We start from the raw sequence: 19,360 nt of genomic DNA on the forward strand, positions 1-19,360 counted from the left end.
GATTGAGTTAGATCGTGTGGTAGCTGGAATTGTACTAGTGTTATCTGATTTTGGGACTGCATTACTGATATTGATATGCTGACCAAGTACAGAGCTACCCTAGATTAGTTCCAGAAGATGGTGAGAATCGGACCTGAGATGGCCAAGGGATGAATAGGGTACGATAAAGATTCTAGATTGAGAATTCCTTTGATAATCCGTACTACCTATGACTCGATTATTACAGAAAGGAACAGAGGGACTCCTTATGTATTCAGTTGATTTACTGAAGTTGAGTTTATCATTGGCTGATTTAACAATGATAAGAAAGTTAATAATGTGTTCCCCGATAAGACTTCTGATTCGATTCCAATCAGAGAGATTGAATTTAGCCTTGATTTGATATCAGAAATTGTTGAAATGGTGAATCCTGATTGAGACAGATTACATTCAGGGTGTGTTATATCTGAAGATGATACATCTGTTGAATGTAGCAGAGTTAAACCGGAATTCGTTGGCCGAGGTGGATATCAGTGTCAAACATTTGCGGTTTATGAGGTTGGTAGATCGGTACCGATGAGTGATGTTTTGAATCTGATTGAAGCTTGCTGTTGTTTTGAATCTGGGTTTGAATCAGGTAAGTAATACTGCCTTGTATATGAATAACCAATCTGTTGTTCCAAATGTTCCGAATTTAAAATGATAAATATTGCCAGACAGTGTGCAATAACTTATTCTGTATGCATTTTGATAGATGAAAAGGTGTTGATAGAAACAGATGAGAGTAGATGTGACAGAGTTTGTACTGGAATGTCTAATTACCTACAGATAAAGACAGAAAGATAGAAACCAGGAGATGGGTTATACCGATTATTGATACTTAAATAGAAATGAGAGTACATTTCTATGGATTGGTGACGAAACTATCGAAATTTTCCTAAGACTATGATGCGATGTGATTATGATTATAATTGATAGAATGCTTGAATCTGCATATATTAGGTGTACAGGATGAGGTACAGATAAGATCAGACGATCAATAGTTATGTCAGAAGAGTGATTAGACTGCATTGAATGCCAAAATTGACTATATCATACCATGATTTTCGGTTGATTTTGTATTTTTGGCAGAATATATTATAAACTCCTTCACCTATCGTCTATAGATTGACGGATAGTCGGAGAAAACTATCCGGATACTGGAGAATATCCAAGAACGGTAGTGCTGGATTTTAGCACTAGTTGACATGATTCATTGTCATTTGTGAATTATCGTACAACAACAGCTATCAGACAAGTATCAAGATGGCTCCTTTAGAAGCGTTGTACGGTAAGAAATACAGATCCCCTCGGTATTGGGACGGTATCTCTAAGGTCCCTGAAGTTGGACATGATAGGACCAGAGATATGAATGAAAAAGTGAAGCTGATTCAGAAGAAAATGAAGGCAGCCCAGGATAGACAAGCCAAATATGCCAATGCTCGACGTAGACCATTGGTATTTGAGGCTGGAAACCGAGTATTTTTGAAAATTTCACCTTTCAGATGAATTGTCCGATTTGGCAAGAAACGGGAGTTGTCTTCACGATAGATTGGGCCGTATGAGATTCTTGAAAAGATAGGAGATCGTGCCTATCGACTCACTTTACCGCTTTCATTATCCGGAATACATGATGTCTCTCATGTAATTTTATGGCAGAAGTACATGCAAGATACTTCACATATGATTCAACCAGACGAAGTTGAATTGAATGAGACATTGAGCTATTTTGAAAAGCCGATTCAGATTCTTGATCGGAAAGAATAAGCAACTTAGAACGAAGACTATTCCACTTATGAGGATCCAGTGGAGTCGTAATAGCATTGAAGAAGTTATCTGAGAAACTAAGTCAGATCGGAGGCGGAAGTTTACAGAGTTATTTCACTGAGGTGAATTATGTGACCTAGCTTCTTCTATTATACCTTCTAATGATATGATTTGATTGCCTGTGATTTCGAGGACGAAATCATATCTTAGGGGGGGAGAAATGTAATGCCCGAGAATTTGACTATTGTAATCTGAGATGATTTATTGATTATGAACTGAGGTGATTATAGCCGGGCCATTCCGAGATCAGACTGGGCAAAACATATGAAAAGTACAATGTTTGGACAGAACTGTTGGCGCCCGAGCGGTAGGAAATGACCGCCCGAGCGCCAGTGTTCAATAAGAATACCATTCGGGCAGAACCTATGGCGCCCGAGCGGTAGAAAATTACCGCCCGAGCGCCAGTGGATAACAAATGTAAGTCACGAACAGAGGGTTCCGCGCTCGAGCGGTAAAGATCGACCGCCCGAGCGCCGACTGAAAGTTAAGAAAAACGAGACACGTTTCTTTATCATGCAAATGGATATATATATATATCATTCCTTCAATAAAAGGGACGAAAGAAAAGAAGGGAAATCAGAAGGAAAGAACCGAGAAAGCTTTGGAAGAAATCCTTACGCCTTATAGTTTGATCCGTCCGTCTGATTTTGAATCCGACTTCGGTACTGTGTTCCTATCGACGTAGGCTACAACTGGACGTAAGTTTTGCTACGTTTTGATATGATTTGGAATTATGGTATTGTCAGAATCTGATAGGATTCATATATGATGTTCTTGATATGTTAGACATCGTATAATCGAAACCGGCCTGAAGAATAGATACCATATGGGATTGTTATGATTTTCAGAGTTGAGTTGACTGAGATTTCATATCAGAATTGAATTGTTATCAAATATGAGATGTTAGAATTGATATCTGACTGATATAGTAGTGCTGGATATATTAAAATTATGACGTTATGTTGTTGAAACAGAATTTGATTAAATTCTGATTATATCCAGTATTGATTGAGTGGTGTATTGATATCATACCCTCAATATTGTTGTCAGATTGAGTAGGGACAGGCTTGGGGTTCGAGACTTCGACAGAGTCAGAGTATCAGAAAGAAAGGTATAAACTAATGTTGAGTTGGGATTGCACAACTCGAGTGAGGTTTGACTCGAGTCTCCCTAAATCACATACTTAGTTTATTGCATTGATATTTGTAATTGATGAGATTGATGTTTGTAGTCTATTGATTTATAGTCACTGCATGTATTGACTACTGATTGTTTAGTCATTGGCTGATTCGCCTAGTCACCGGTTGATTCGTCTGGTTATTGGCTGATTCGTCTAGTCACCGGCTGATTCGTCTAAACTTTGGCTGATTCGCTTAATTACTGGCTGATTCGCTTAATTACTGGCTGATTCGTCTAGTTATTGGCTGATTCGCTTAATTCTTGACTGATTCGTCAATTCTGTGGCTGTTTCACCCAGACGCTGGATATATGAATTATATCGATGCCGTTTAGGGTTGATTCATTCCTATCGACTGAGATTCGATATAATTATCAATATCCAGACATTGGGATCCCTAGGTTAGAGTTGAGTCGAGTCTGAGACGACGCGTTGTTTGAGTGAGTCTGTGATGACATGTTGATTTACAATGTTTATATCATTCATGTTGGTTGAGTTGCTACATGTTAATGATATCTTATTTATGCGTTTATATATGTTTTTATATGATTGCATGTTTACATTGTTTATACTGGGATTTATTCTCACCGGAGTTATCCGGCTGTTGTCTTGTTTTGTATGTGGGCATGACAACAGGTGGGACAGGCTCAGGGTCGAGGAGATGAGGAAAGATCGTGATTAGAGTGGAGGCTCCGGACTTGGATTAGAGATAGGGTTGGACACTTGATATTAGCTGTTAAACCTTAGTTGAATAAATGTATGTAGTACAGGACTTGTACTTTTATACTGAGATGTATATATGTTTTATGTCACTACGTTCCGCATCTTAAAAAAAAAAAAATTTAGACCCTGTATTACTAATTGATTAATTATTCCCAGAAAGTGATTAAGAACTTGATTAGCGTTCGGGTCCCCACATACATTCAAAATAAAAATTTTAAAAATAAATAGATGCGATTAATTGTGGTTAATCACACTTAATTAAACGCTTTAATTACGCTTAATTTGGTCAAACTACAATTTAACCATTTTTTTTGCTTTTCTCACGTTTTTGTCGAGATTCAAACTTAAACGCGTTTAGAGCTTAAGCAGGTTTTTTTAGAACACCGCTCAACATAATATGAGAGGCAAAATTCAATAAATATTTTGGTGAACTTTTTCATTAGAGAAAATGTGGATGTCTCAGTATATATTAGGAGTTTATTATGTGCGTAGCTTTATCTGATTAACTTGTAATCGTATGTAGTGGACTAAAAACTCGTGAAAATCAACTTAGGGAAAAAAAATCGGCACTGCATCTGTGTTCGAAGGTAGCAAAAAGTGGGAATGTTAGTTCGTGTCGGTATAATGAGAGTTGCCGCTTCAGCCATGATTTGGAAGCATTTAAAGCTCAGGTAGACACCGAACCAGAAAGGAGATATCTGTTTTGCAAAGATTTTGATTGTGTGCTTTGTTTTCTAATTTATGCGCTGTGCTATTTTGATGGGGTTCGGTTTTACTAAATGCAGAAACCAGACGATTTGGAAGGCATTTGCCCTTTTCTGGTTAATGAAGGGCCATGTCTTTGTGGTCTAGGTTGTAGATTTGCTGGCACACATAGAGATGATGAGGCTTGTGTGGGTAATGGGGCAATTAATTCACTGAAGAAAGGCAATGAGTTGAATTTATTGGACAAGGATTTTCAGAAGTTTATGTGGAAAAACAAAGTGAAGTTCCCCAAGCCAGATGCTTCACTCAAGCAGTTTGGGCTTCTGGTAAGAACTAGACTGCATGTCGGATCTCGATTTTCTCGTGCCCAAACGCAGCGGAAGTTTTAAAATTTTTATTTTATTTTGACATTCAAAATATATTTGTTTTGGGCACTCGTATGGTTTATTAAATCAAACATTCATAGGGTGCTGAAATTTTATACCTTTGGTGCACGATTCACACGACTTCAACTATTCCGGGGTTAGCGGAGATAGCTCTTGATGAATTCCCTACGAACTTTCTTCGAATCTCTTTTCTTTATTCTTCTGATCAAGTCCACGACTAGATGATTTGTTCATCTTCTAATTTGCACTAAAAAAATTAGAAGAAGTTTTGCGATGGAGATCAAATATCGAGAGACGGTTCAATTCTTTTGGCAAAGGGGTTGACCGAAATTTTCAACCCTTTTGGGAGAGGGGATTTCGAAATTATGGTGGTGGAGGCTAGGGTTATGTCATGCTAACTCCTATTTATAATTAAGCAATCACCTAATAATCATAATTAACATTAATGTGCTTGATTAATTAATTGGGCTAGTCCAACTAGTTTAATTAATTAATCAAAGTTCATTAAGAACTTTAATTATTTAATATGTTGGACTTGTACTCATACAAGTCCATTAAACATACTTCCCACAAATTTTAATTTAATATTTAATAAACTCAACTTTTGAGCTTAATAAATTAAATCAATTATAAATTTGACATTTGAATTTATTGTTTAAATTATAAATTCAACTCCTTAAATTTTATTACCTTCAAAATTTAATATTTAATAAACTCAACTTTTGAGTTTAATAAATTAAATTATCAGATTTTATAAATTCAAATCATTGAATTTATTCTCCCCAAATTTAATTATCATAAATTCAACTCCTTGAATTTACTACATAATATAAATTCAACTCCTTGAATTTATTCTCTCAACGAGAACAAACGATCAAGTGCTTCTGTGACCCTCAATGGTTCAGGGATACAACTAGCCGTGAGTTCACAATTCCTTGTGATTCAGGACATAATCCTTTATTCGGGCTTACCCTTATTTGCCCCATTCTATGTATCAACAATTGATCATGAGAATATCAGAAATCATATTTTTGATTAAACTCATCGAATCATGGTAAGAGCGTCTAGTAGCATCGCCCCATGATTTCCTAGGTATCACTGATAGTGCCTGCAAGAACCAGTCGATTATGATTAGCGTACAGTACGGTCCCTTCAACTCATATATCTCGATCGAATCTGCAACCATTAGTTCACCAAGGGTTGCATATTAATTCGATAACTATGTGATAAATATAAATAGTGGCATCACATGTACTATTGGAGAACTCCTTCTCCAATGTATATCTCATATTCTGGCCAGAGATTCCACGCACTATTATTTCATCAGATCACATAGGATATCCACACCCGTAGGTGAGCGGTGAATTCCCGACTACAATGCACTGGCTCCTATATGTGTTGCAACTATACGCAACCTCGCCACTTGATGACTCTCCTGGAGCCGGTAAACGAGTCAAATCACAGCCCTAGCATATAAAGCCTCAGTGTTGTCCCGGGTCATAAGGACTAATGGTGTACAATCATAACCACGGACTTATCCTCTCGATGAATGATAACCACTTGGAAAGTTCGAGGGAGGGTTGTTCGGTATAATCATCATATGACTACCCATCTGCATGTTTGGACATTTCTATGCCCTTACTAAGAAACGCAGTACACAACACCACAGATGCTAGTCTCGAGCTCAAGCGACCTTTATCCATGTTTTAGGCAGCTGAATCGATTAGGAACAAATTTAGATCATACAGTATTTACAAACGAGTTTCAACATCAAATTACGATTCATTTGTATTAAAGTATAATCAAGATCTTTATCTTTGATAACATGAGTATACAAATAAAGAAATAATAAAACCATTAAAAAGGAAATTATATTAAAATAAAGATTGTTAATTACACTTGAGTCAATAAATTCTCAAGCCAACAGTTGGCTTACAGAGCATCTTCTCTAACAATCTCCTACTTGCCCTAGAGCCAACTACCCATAAACTTTAATCTCATTGCTTCGCGATGCTTTTCAAATAATGGTCCTGACAAGGGCTTTTTAAGTGGATCAACAACATTATCTGCAGAGGGGACTCTTTTGACTGATATATCTCCTCTTCCCACAATCTCTCGCATGATGTGGAACTTTCTCAGTATATGTTTGGATTTTTGATGAGACCTTGGTTTCTTTGCTTGCGCAACGGCACCAGTGTTGTCGCAGTACACCGGGACTGGATCAACTCCGTTAGGAATAACGCCCAACTCTTGGACAAAATTCCTTATCAAAACTGCCTCTTTGGCTGCAGCAGATGCAGCAATGTATCCAGCTTCAGTGGTGGAATCCGCAACGGTGTCTTGCTTGGAACTTTTCCAAGAGACAGCCGCACCATTAAGCATGAATACAAAGCCAGAGGTCGATTTCGAATCATCTACGTCACATTGGAAGCCAGAATCAGTGTAGCCTTCCAATTTCAATTCTCCACCCCCATAGACCATGAACAAGTTCTTAGTCCTTCTCAAGTACTTAAGAATATTTTTCACATCCTTCCAATCAATTGGACCAGGGTTCGCCTTATATCTTCTTGTAACTCTCAGTGCGTAAATGTAGAGGCCCGTATTTCGTATTTGTAACTTTGCGGAATTATTTAAAATTTTTCTCTTTAAATAAATAACATGCATCATTCATAAAATAAACTGATATAAAGATTTAATGTTCATAGTAACAGCGGAAGTAAATATTGTTTTCAAAACCACAACTTACAAATAATTCATCAAAGTAAAAATTGAGTTTGAGCATAAATAGTAAATGATGAAAAGATGCTGTCATTCTCTTTTGTTGCTTGAATCGTGAACAAATAATGTTTAAAAATATTTATATGGCTTGATTGAAGAGAAAGAAAACATATAAACATGCCTGGAATTGTTTAAGGAGAAAATAAACGCTACGACGAACACGATGCGGCGGAGACGGAGTTTTCTTTTTCTTATTTTCTCTCTTGTTTCTCTTGTTGCTTCTCACGATTTTGCTACTGATTTTCTTTGAATTTTCGAGAGTAAGGATGGAGAGAATGCTAAGGGAATGAAGGGGAAGTTTACTAATTAAATGAGGATTTGAATGGCAAGCAAATCTTTCTATCCTAGTTGTTTGCTAGATAAGGAATGAGGTGGGATATGGTGGGATTGAAGGAGATTTGAAGGATGAGTTGGCCGAGATTCTTAACAAAAACAAGGCAAGGATATTGCTTAATTATTAATTATTGATGATTAAAAAGTGAGGGAATTATCATACAAAAAAAGGTTAAGGAAAAGAATAAAAAATGGAGAGTTGCCAAACATAATTATATTTTCAAGGGGGTGGCCGAAATTTTGCTAAATAAATGGAGGTAAAATATTGCTTAATTATTGAATTTTAACTTCTTAAAGTTTTAAACACTTATTATGTATTTTAGTGAATTAATAACTTAATTTAGGATATTAATTTTTCTTGCACGCATGGCTAAGTCTTAAAATAAATTACTAACATGTTAAGTTACAATTTCTTAAATAAAATAGGCCTAGATTAATTTATCCCAATTGGTTACATATTTTAATTTAGGCTTTTAATTAATTATTGGACATAAAAGAACTTATTTACTACTTAACTCCAATTAATTAAATAAATCATTAAACATTTTTTTACATTAAAATAAATTATTCTTTGGCTTAAATTAAATTTATGAATATTTTCTTATTATTAAATTATATCTCAATACTTCAACTCCAGTCCGGCCTCGCGTATTTAACCGCAAATATAAAACTAAACTTCTGCGTTTTAAAACAATTAATCATGACTCAACAAATTTTTTTAAAAAATGAATTTAAACCCTCATGCATAAAAAATCATTTTAATTTAAATAATAGTAATTATGCATGGCTTATACGTATTCTGATTTATATCATACTATACACGATACTACCAATAGCTGACGCATATCGAATACATGTCATCACCTCTATCTCTTCATCATTTTTGGGACACATAGCTTTAGATAGAGTAATACCATGACACATTGGTAAGTATCCTCTCTTGGACTTCCATAGAGAATCGTTTCAAAATGATATCGATATAATTGTCTTGGGTGAGTCCTAGAATCCTCTTTGATCTATAGATTTGTATTCCCAATAGATAGGATGCTTCACCCATGTATTTCATGGAGAATTTACTTTTTAAACATACTTTAGTTGATTGCAGTAGTCCTACATTATTCCCAATGAGTAGGATGTCATCAACATAAAGTACTAGAAATGTCACTGCACTCCCACTAACTTTCTTGTACACGCATGGTTCCTCAGGATTCTTAGCAAAACCAAACTCTTTGATAGTGCTATCAAATATGAGATTCCAACTCCTTGATGCCTGCTTGAGACCATATATTGATCTCTGAAGTTTGCATAACTTATGCCCACTTCCTACTGATGTGTTTCCCTCAGGTTGAGACATATAAATTTCTGCTTTGATGCCTCCATTGAGGAATGCAGTCTTTATATCCATTTACCATATCTCATAGTCATACCATGCTGCTATGGCTAGTAGTATTCTAATGGACTTAAACATAGCAACTGGTGAAAAAATTTCCTCATAGTCAATTCCTTGCCTTTGAGTATAACCTTTTGCAACCAGTCTTGCTTTGAAGGTCACTACCTTCCCATCCGTCTCAAGCTTTTTTTTGTAGATCCATTTGCATCCTATGTGAACGATTCCCTCAGGTGGATCCACCAATGTCCAGACTTGGTTTGAATACATAGAGTCCATTTCAAACTGCATGGCCCATTTGGTTGAATTAGTATTAGATATTGCTTCTTTGAAATTCATTGGATCACGTCCAACACAATGCTCATCACGGCTTTGTTCACGAAGAAGCGTATATCTTGCAGGTGGTCTAATAACCCTATCAGACCTTCTAGGAGCTTGTACTTCAACTACTGGTTGTTGGAAAATGGGTTCAACTTCTATAGTTGAGGGAGCATCTTGAATTTCTTCAAGTTCTATCATCTTGCCTTTTTCTATCTAATAGAAATTCATTTTCCAAAAAAATGGCATTTCTTGAAACAAACACTTTTGTTTCATTAGGACGATAGAAATAATATCCAACAGAATTCTTTGGATATCCTACAAAGTAGCACAAAGTGGATCTACTATCCAATTTGTCTCCCACTGTCTGCTTCACGTAAGCAAGACATCCCCATATTCTCATGTAAGAATATTTAAGAGTTTTTCCCATCCATATATCATATGGTGTTTTATCCACTGCTTTAGTATGGACATTATTCAACAACATTGTCGCAGTTTCAAGCGCAAAGCCCTAAAACAATATAGGCAATTCAATGAATCACATCATGGATCGAACCATATCCATCAAGGTTCGATTTTGACATTCAAAAACACCATTCAATTGTGGTGTTGCTGGTGGAGTCCACTGTGAGAGAATCTTATTCTCTTTTAAATAACCCAAAAATTCAGCACTCAAGTATTCTCCACCTCGATCAAATCGAAGTGCCTTAATACTTCTTTCTAGTTGGTTTTCTACTTCAGATCTGAATTTTTTGAACCTTTCAAATACTTCAGATTTGTGTTTCATCAAATAAACATACTCATACCTCGAATGATCATCAGTAAGGAAAATGAAGTAGGATTGCCCATATTTTGTGCTAACACTTAGCGGTCACAAACTTCTGTGTGGGTTATATCCAGTAGACCATGCACACGTTCCACGTTTTCATTGAATGGAGTCTTTGTCATTTTTCCTTTTAGACAGGATTTACAAGTAGGTAGAGAATTTATGTCTGACAAGTCAAACATGCTTTCTCCCACTAGTTTGTGCATCCTTCTTTGAGAAATATGACATAGTCTAGCGTGTCATATTTGCGTGGGATTTGGATCATCTAACTTTCTTTTGTCTGTTGTTGAAATCATGTTTACTTGGACATTCACTTATCATTTTCAGAACATTTGTGGCACATATAATTTCTTATATCCGGACTTCTTACAGTGAAATAAATATGTTCTGACTTATATGGCTTTGTAGGTCTTTTAAGTGTCCTTCAGAGTTTGCCTCTTATTGTGTTTGTTTTTCTTGTGAGGGGCAGAACATTTCTTTCTCTTACCTTGTGGGCCATTTTTCGTCTGACAAGAGGCCCATTAGAAAAACAACAATTCCCTGTTTTATGGTGATCGCATAAGTTATAAGCGTATTGACTAGCTCTTCAAGGCTATCATCTGTCTTATTCAAATTGAAGTTCACCATAACCCCGTCAAATGAGAAAGAGAAAGACAAATAATTGATGTATTCTAGTAACTTTTTATGAATAACATATTCCAGGCCCACCATATTCTCAATAAACCCAGTCATACGTACACCACGCTTATGGGCCAAAGGTACATCTTGCATACGTGTAGTCATGAGCTCATTGAAAGTAATGTGCAACATTGTATGAGTTTCATGCACCATGCAACTCTTGTATGTGCATTCGAATGTCAACATCATTCAACATTTCCTCAAACTGTCCCTACAGTTCATTTGACATAGAAGCGAGCATGTTACACTTTAGCTTGCATTATGATCCTACCATCTTGCATGCTTTGTCAGTTCAGCAGGGCTGAAAATAGTGTGTATGTCATTTTCTCCGAATTCAGAACAATTTTCCCAACCAGTCTTGAAAATTAGATTCGATTAGCTTGTTAATAATAAAAATGGATTACGTGACGAAATCGAAAATATACTGATACGAAACATAATAATGGTTGCTGATAATTTTAAAATAATTTTAAGATATAAAATATGGATTTTATTTTATAAATTCTCTCCCACTATTTTGACATTTTTACCACCCTCCGATGAAAAAGGGAAATCGTATTTTCTTAGTGGGCACGTAGAGTCCAATTAGTCAATTATAATCCCGAATAATATCAACTAATTATAATTTCTAAAAAGTAGAATCCAATTGCATCCATATGCAACATCCGCGTGTTTTGCCTCACGTTTAATAAGGACCCAATAATATGACGTCGTTTATTTTCACGTGTCAAACCAACCAATCAATATTGAACTGTAATAGACGGTCGCCATGAGTTCCCCCAATAATATGAGTCGAAGTCATGGAAGTTCCACTCAATTCACATCATACGTCCGGTGGAAGTCGCAGCTTTACGGCGTCCAGGTCTCCCCAATAATATGAGCCAGACACTGTCCGCGGGTAGCGATCAACATGCAAACACGGTTGATGGAAGGCAAGGAAAAATTAAATTCTTTTAATTTTTACTTTTTCGGTTTGATATAAATTTTGAATCATATTCAAAATGAGAGATTTTAATTTTAAAATCGTCTCATCATTTTAATTTAAAAATCGCGTGCTATGTTTTTATGTTTGCCAGATTCATGCAAATATATTATTTAATAATATACATACATGTATATTATTATATATCGCATATATCATAATATGACATTCAACAACAAATAAGGATGATCGATCGCCAACACTATTAGATCCATGTGAGCCAAACATGGATCCAGGTCCAAAACCTAGGTGAATGCAGGGATGCAAATGCAACTATTACAAGAGCTTCCAATATTTTACATGTCTTCATCTTGTTCATCGGGCCCACCATCTTCCAATCTTGATCTCCCACTATTTCTAATAATTAAATTTAAATAGCCATGACACATAAGAGATACATCTCATGGGGTGGGAACGGGCCATAAACCAGGCCCACTTTAATAATATCAAATATTAACAAAATAAATAAAACAGTGTAATATCCTAACATACACCTAACACATTGGTCAAGGCTCTTGATCATCTTTCATGCATTTAATATCAAATATTAACATCAATTTAATTAAACAAATTTAATTAATTGATAAATCATATATCTAATAATTTTATTACTAACCACCACAATTATTAAAGAATTTAATAAATTAAATAAACACCTTTATATAATTTCCAATTAAATCAATAATAATTGATTTCTTGTAAAACTCATTTTACCATAAATAATTAAAATCATATTCTAATTATTTATTTTACAATTAATTTTTCAAAATTTAATTTTCCAAAAGAAAAATTGAACCAATTTTCAAAAATATCAATTTTGCCCAAAAAATTGAAAAATCATAAAAATGCACACTAGGCCCAAACAATTCAAGCCCATCATCCAGCAATGTTTCCGAGACACTCCCGAGCAGCCACCCGCTGCCCGAACGTTTCGGGTAGTGGCAGCAACCTGTGTGCGCCCAGATGCGCGTGGCGCCGTGCGCAGCGTGCAGATTGCGCTGCGCTGCGCGTCTCTGAGCGCAGGGCGCCGGAACAGTTCCGGGCAGATCCGAATTTTTTTTGTTTTTTTTGTTTTCTGGAAAAATAATTTTAATGGTGCTACGATTTTCTGAAAAATTTTCTTGTGTGGTTAGAAAAAAGTATTTATTCAATATCAAAACCATACGATTTAGAAAAAAACTGGCTCTGATACCACTGTTGGATCTCGGTTTTCTCGTGCCCAAACGCAGCGAAAGTTTTAAGATTTTTATTTTATTTTGACATTCAAAATATATTTGTTTTGGGCACTCGTATGGTTTATTAAATCAAACATTTAAAGGGTGTTGAAATTTTATACATTTGGTGAACGATTCACACGGCTCCAACTATTCCGGGGTTAGTGCAGATAACTCTTGATGAATTCCCTACGAACTTTCTTCGAATCTCTTTTCTTTATTCTTCTAATCAAGTCCACGACTAGATGATTTGTTCATCTTCTAATTTGCCCTAGAAAAATTAGAAGAAGTTTTGCGATGAAGATCAAATATCGAGAGACGGCTCAATTCTTTTGGCAAAGGGGTTGGCTATAATTTTCAACCCTTTTGGGAGAGGGTATTTAGAAATTATGGTGGTGGAGGCTAGGGTTTTGCCATGCTAACTCCTATTTATAATTAAGCAATGACCTAATAATCATAATTAAAATTAATGAGCTTGATTAATTAATTGGACTAGTCCAACTAGTTTAATTAATTAATCAAAGTCCATTAAGAACTTTAATTAGTTAATATGTTGGACTTGTACTCCTACAAGCCCATTAAACATACTTCCCACCAATTTTAATTTAATAAACTCAACTTTTGAGCTTAGTAAATTAAATCGACTATAAATTCGACATTTGAATTTATTGTTTAAATTATAAATTCAACTCCTTAAATTTTATTACCTTCAAAATTTAATATTTAATAAACTCAACTTTTGAGTTTACTAAATTAAATTATCAGATTTTATAAATTCAAATCATTGAATTTATTCTCCCCAAATTTAATTATCATAAATTCAACTCCTTGAATTTACTACATAATATAAATTCAACTCCTTGAATTTATTCTCTCAACGAGAACAAACGATCAAGTGCTTGTGTGACCCTCAATGGTTCAGGGATACAACTAGCCGTGAGTTCACAATTCCTTGTGATTCAGGACATAATCTTTTATTCGGCCTTACCCTTATTTGCCTCATTCTATGTAACAACAATTGATCATGAGAATATCAGAAATCATATTTCTGATTAAACTCATCGAATCATGGTAAGAGCGTCTATTAGCATCGCCCCATGATTCCCTAGGTATCACTGATAGTGCCTGCAAGAACCGGTCGATTATGATTAGCGTACAGTACGGTCCCTTCAACTCATATATCTCGATCGAATCTGCAACCATTGGTTCACCGAGGGTTACATATTAATTTGATAACTATGTGATAATTGTAAATAGTGGCATTGCATGTACCATTGGAGAACTCCTTCTTCAATGTACATCTCATACTCTGTGCCAGAGATTCCACGCACTATTATTTCATCAGATCACATAGGATATCCACACCCGTAGGTGAGTGGTGAATTCCCGACTACAATGCACTGGCTCCTATATGTGTTGCAACTATACACAACCTCGCCACCTGATGACTCTCCTGGAGTCGGTAAACGAGTAAAGCACAACCCTAGCATATAGAGACTCAGTGTTGTCCCGGGTCGTAAGGACTAATGGTGTACAATCATAACCACGGACTTATCCTCTCGATGAATGATAACCACTTGGAAAGTCCGAGGGAGGGTTGTTCGATATAATCATCATATGACTATCGATCTGCATGTTTGGACATCTCTATGCCCTTACCAAGAAATGCAGTACACAATATCACAGATGCTAGTCTCGAGCTCAAGTGACCTTTATCCATGTTTTAGGCGGCTGAATCGACTAGGAACGAATTTAGATCATACAGTGTTTACAAACGAGTTTCAACATCGAATTACGATTCATTTGTATTAAAGTATAATCAATGTCTTTATCTATGTTTGATAACATGTGTATACAGATAAAAAAATAACAAAACCATTAAAAAGTAAATTATATTAAAATAAAAATTGTTTATTACACTTGAGTCAATAAATTTCTCAGCCAACAGTTGGTTTACATGGCATCTACTCTAACACTGCATACATAGTTGTACAATTATTCATTTTTACATCTCTCATGGCAATAATATTTTGCAAAATCATTATATTTTGATGTCTAACGTTCGACTATTTGTATTTTTCTTGAGCTAATCCATTACTTCTGTTAATGTTTATTTTAGGGGAAGGGAAAAGAAAAGAAAATGGTGGATGATGAGAATGATGGTGTGATAAGTTTGCAAATGGCACTGGAAAAGTTGATGAAAATGGTTGTTGTGTAGTGCCTGCTGCTCTGAGCAATGAAGTGGATTGCTTAGTTGAAGTCTTTGAAGAAGATAAAAAACATGAAACAGATTTGGATTATGAGCAGACCCCCAAAGAAGACAAAATGTCTGATGGATGAAACTTGTTCAGTACAACACAATAATGGTTTGTCACAATGCTTTCCATGGGTTCCACCAGTAAGTTTCTGTATATGTGGTGCTTTGATTTATTCGGTCTACTGTAACAGGTCAAATTCAAGAAGAGGAAGACGTAGAGAAAAGCTGTGAACATGATGGAAAGACAAACCATCATGGAACATACATTAGGAGCTGATAAAAGCCTAAAGTTGCATCCACGTGAAAAGAAACTCATTGATTTTAGAGAAAAACTCCATCTTGCTCCCCTGACGACTGTAGGAAATCTAATGTATCGCAGGGTTTGCAAGGTTCTGGGAGCTGATATTACATGTGGTGAGATGGCTCTATGTACTAACCTTTTAAAGGTTGGGAAATATAGTTTTTCTTACATAGCTAATATTTTGAAGCGAAAAGAATATCATATTAACATGCTGAAAGGTAGATATCAAGCACTTGCAGTTTTGTTAAACCATGATTGCAAAAACAAATCAATTTTGATCGTAATGTTATGAATCTTGGTTATAATGATAGATCGTGTTAGTATTTGTTAATTAGTGTTAGTCATTAACACACACACACATAGGCATAAAGTGTTATAAGAAATAACACGCTTTTCTTCTTGTATATAAACTCTGTAAAGCTACAAGCCATTATTAGAATTTTGATGCTTAATGAATGAAAATTAAGCAAATAAATCAATGTGTTTGATTTGGGAAAATTCGAAACGAAGAACGAAGCTTAATGAACGAATATTAAGTTCGGTGGTTCTGAATAAAACTCGAAGAGAGTTCATCATATGTTGAAAGAAACTCAAACGAGTAGTCGGAACTTGTAAGGGACGAAAACCGGAAAAAAAAATAAATTTAGCGTGAACAATAGCCGGCGCGCACCTGCGCGCGGGTCTGCGCGCTTGCCAGTGGCGGGTGCGCCCGCCTGCCAGTAGCGGGCGCGCGGTCGCGCGGCCGCGCGCGTTTTTGCGTGCAGGCGCGCACGCCTCCGAGCGCTCTCGCCGAGAGCTCTCGGAAGGGGCTGCCGAGGGCTGCCGAGAGCGCTCGGCAGCGCGTGCGCACGGGCGCGCCTTTCGTGCTATTTCGCGTCCCTTTGACTTTTTCTGATGTTTTTTCATTTCCTTGGCATTGTTTGATGATTGTGGTCAGTTACAATTGCCAAGGGACATCCCTATGAATGAAACATCATGTCTTTTCACATGAAAATCATTAAATGATTGATTGTTGAAAATCAAACATAACATTACATCATATCATCTTTTTCCATCATCTTCTTCTTCCTTCTTCAACAAGAGAGAGTTTCTTCATTTCTTTGTGAAAGAACTTGAATATTTGAGTGCTCATTATTCAAGTGTTGTAGTTGTATCTTGGGAGAAGATTACCACAACCTCTAGTACATTATGAGGGGCAAATTCTTCATAAGGAGAAAGTGTTCAACACTTGCCTTTACAAGCCATATTCATTTGTTTTCTTCTTACTTTCCTCTCATATTTGAATACCACAAACAACAATCTTAAGAAGAATTTTGGATTTTTGATCATTTGCAAGAAGAATCTCAATGACATCATCATCTACAACACCACATGCAACCATTGCACAAGGAGAGAAACCGGAGAAGTTTTCTGGTGCGGACTTTAAAAGATGGCAACAAAAGATGTTTTTCTATCTCACAACCTTGAGTTTGTCGAGGTTCTTGAAGAAGGATCCTCCCACCGTTGCTGAAAACGAAACAGACACTAACATGAGGGCCGCTTTGGATGCATGGAACCAAAGTGACTTCTTGTGCAAGAACTACATCCTTAATGGACTTGACAATGCATTATACAATGTGTATTGTCAAGTCAAGACCGCCAAGGAACTATGGGATATGCTTGATAAGAAATACATGGCGGAGGATGCGGGCTTGAAGAAGTTCATTGTTGGGAGATTTTTGGACTTCAAGATGGTGGACTCAAAATCTGTGATGAGTCAAGTGCAAGAACTACAACTTCTCTTGCACGAGATTCATGCGGAAGGAATGAGTCTAAGCAAGTCCTTCCAAGTTGCTGCCATGATCGATAAACTCCCTCCATTGTGGAAGGATTTCAAGAACTATTTGAAGCATAAAAGAAAGGAGATGAGATTGGAGGATCTCATTGTGAGATTGAGAATAGAAGAGGACAACAAGAGCACCGAGGCCAAGGCAAGTAAAATGGCAGCAAGGGTGAACATTGTTGAATCAAGTTTTCAAGGGAAAAAGAGGAAGTTTGAGAAGCAACCACAACAAGGCCAACAACCACCAAACAAGAAGAAATTCAAAGGCACTTGTTATAACTGCGGAAAACCAAATCACATGGCCAAGGATTGTAGGAAGCCAAAGAAGGGAAATCCTCAAGCCAATGTGGTTCAGGAAAGGTCGGTACCACCCCTTGTTTGAGCATATGTGTCGAGTTGCTCCAGAAGCCAATTTGGTGGAAAACCCCAATGAGTGGTGGGTTGATACTGGAGCAACTCGACACATATGCTCAAACAAGGGGATGTTCTCCACATACACTCTGTCGACCGGGAGAAAACTATACATGGGGAACTTCGCTACATCTGAGGTGGTGGGCACCGGAAATGTGGTATTGAAGATGACATTGGGTTTGGAAGTAACCCTTGTTGATGCACTTTATGTACCGGACATAAGAAAGAACCTCGTGTCGGGGTCTCTGTTGGTCAAACACGAGTTTAGACTAGTATTTGAGTCTAACAAGGTTGTGTTGACAAAGAATGGTCATTTTATTGGAAAATGATATCTCGATGAGAACCTTTTCAAGTTGAATGTAATGGCTATACGCCAAAATGTTGTTGAAAGTAATAAAAACAAAAGTTCTATTTACTTGCTTGAGTGTTCTCATTTATGGCATGTTCGTTTAGGACACGTAAATTTTAATACCTTGCAACGTTTAATGAAACTTGAATTATTGCCTAAACACAACGTCGATCCAACACAAAAATGCAAAATATGTGTTGAAGCAAAAATGACCAAAGCGCCTTACCACTCGATTGAAAGATGTACAACTCCTCTAGAAATAATACACACCGATCTTGGTGATTTAAAGTTTGTACAAACTAGAGGAGAGAAAAGAAACTACGTGACATTCATTGATGATAATACAAGGTACTGTTACGTATATCTTTTGAGGTCAAAAGATGAAGCTCTTGAAGCATTCAAATGTTATAAGACCGAAGTTGAGAATCAACTAGGCAAACAAATAAAGAGGGTTCGAAGCGATAGAGGAGGCGAATACGGAGCACCGTTTGATGAATTCTGCACATTTGTGGATATAATTCATGAAACGACTGCTCCTTACTCACCACAATCGAATGGCATTGCCGAAAGAAAGAATCGAACTCTGAAAGATATGATGAATGCTATGTTAATAAGTTCAGGACTACCCCAAAACTTGTGGGGGGAAGCAATACTATCGGCTAATCACATCCTGAACAAGATACCCCACAAGAAAAATGAGAAGTCACCTTATGAATTGTGGAAAGGTCACAAACCTTCCTACAAGTATCTCAAAGTGTGGGGGTGTCTAGCTAAGATTGAAATACCAAAGCCTAAACAAGAGCGAATTGGACCAAAGACGGTCGACTGCATATTTATTGGATATGCACATAATAGTAGTGCCTATAGG

The 19,360-nt window shown here is 36.5% G+C and overlaps 2 protein-coding genes across 2 annotated transcripts; both read left to right on the plus strand.

Annotated features, from left to right (window-relative positions):
- Window positions 1-555: 555 nt before the first annotated feature.
- On the plus strand, window positions 556-16,138 carry LOC142554789 (tRNA-dihydrouridine(47) synthase [NAD(P)(+)]-like). The gene is made up of 6 exons (XM_075665463.1): window positions 556-616; window positions 734-791; window positions 4,269-4,416; window positions 4,531-4,776; window positions 15,472-15,718; window positions 15,801-16,138. The coding sequence occupies exons 1-5, from the start codon at window positions 556-558 to the stop codon at window positions 15,568-15,570; spliced, it is 612 nt and encodes a 203-aa protein (XP_075521578.1). The 3' UTR covers window positions 15,571-15,718; window positions 15,801-16,138.
- Window positions 16,139-17,176: 1,038 nt separating this feature from the next.
- LOC142554790 (uncharacterized) lies at window positions 17,177-18,114 on the plus strand. Its single transcript, XM_075665464.1, has one exon. The coding sequence runs from the start codon at window positions 17,257-17,259 to the stop codon at window positions 18,112-18,114; it is 858 nt and encodes a 285-aa protein (XP_075521579.1). The 5' UTR covers window positions 17,177-17,256.
- The last annotated feature ends 1,246 nt before the right edge of the window (window positions 18,115-19,360 follow it).

The sequence above is a fragment of the Primulina tabacum genome, chromosome 8, assembly GCF_025594145.1.
Source record: "Primulina tabacum isolate GXHZ01 chromosome 8, ASM2559414v2, whole genome shotgun sequence".
Classification (NCBI taxonomy): domain Eukaryota; kingdom Viridiplantae; phylum Streptophyta; class Magnoliopsida; order Lamiales; family Gesneriaceae; genus Primulina; species Primulina tabacum.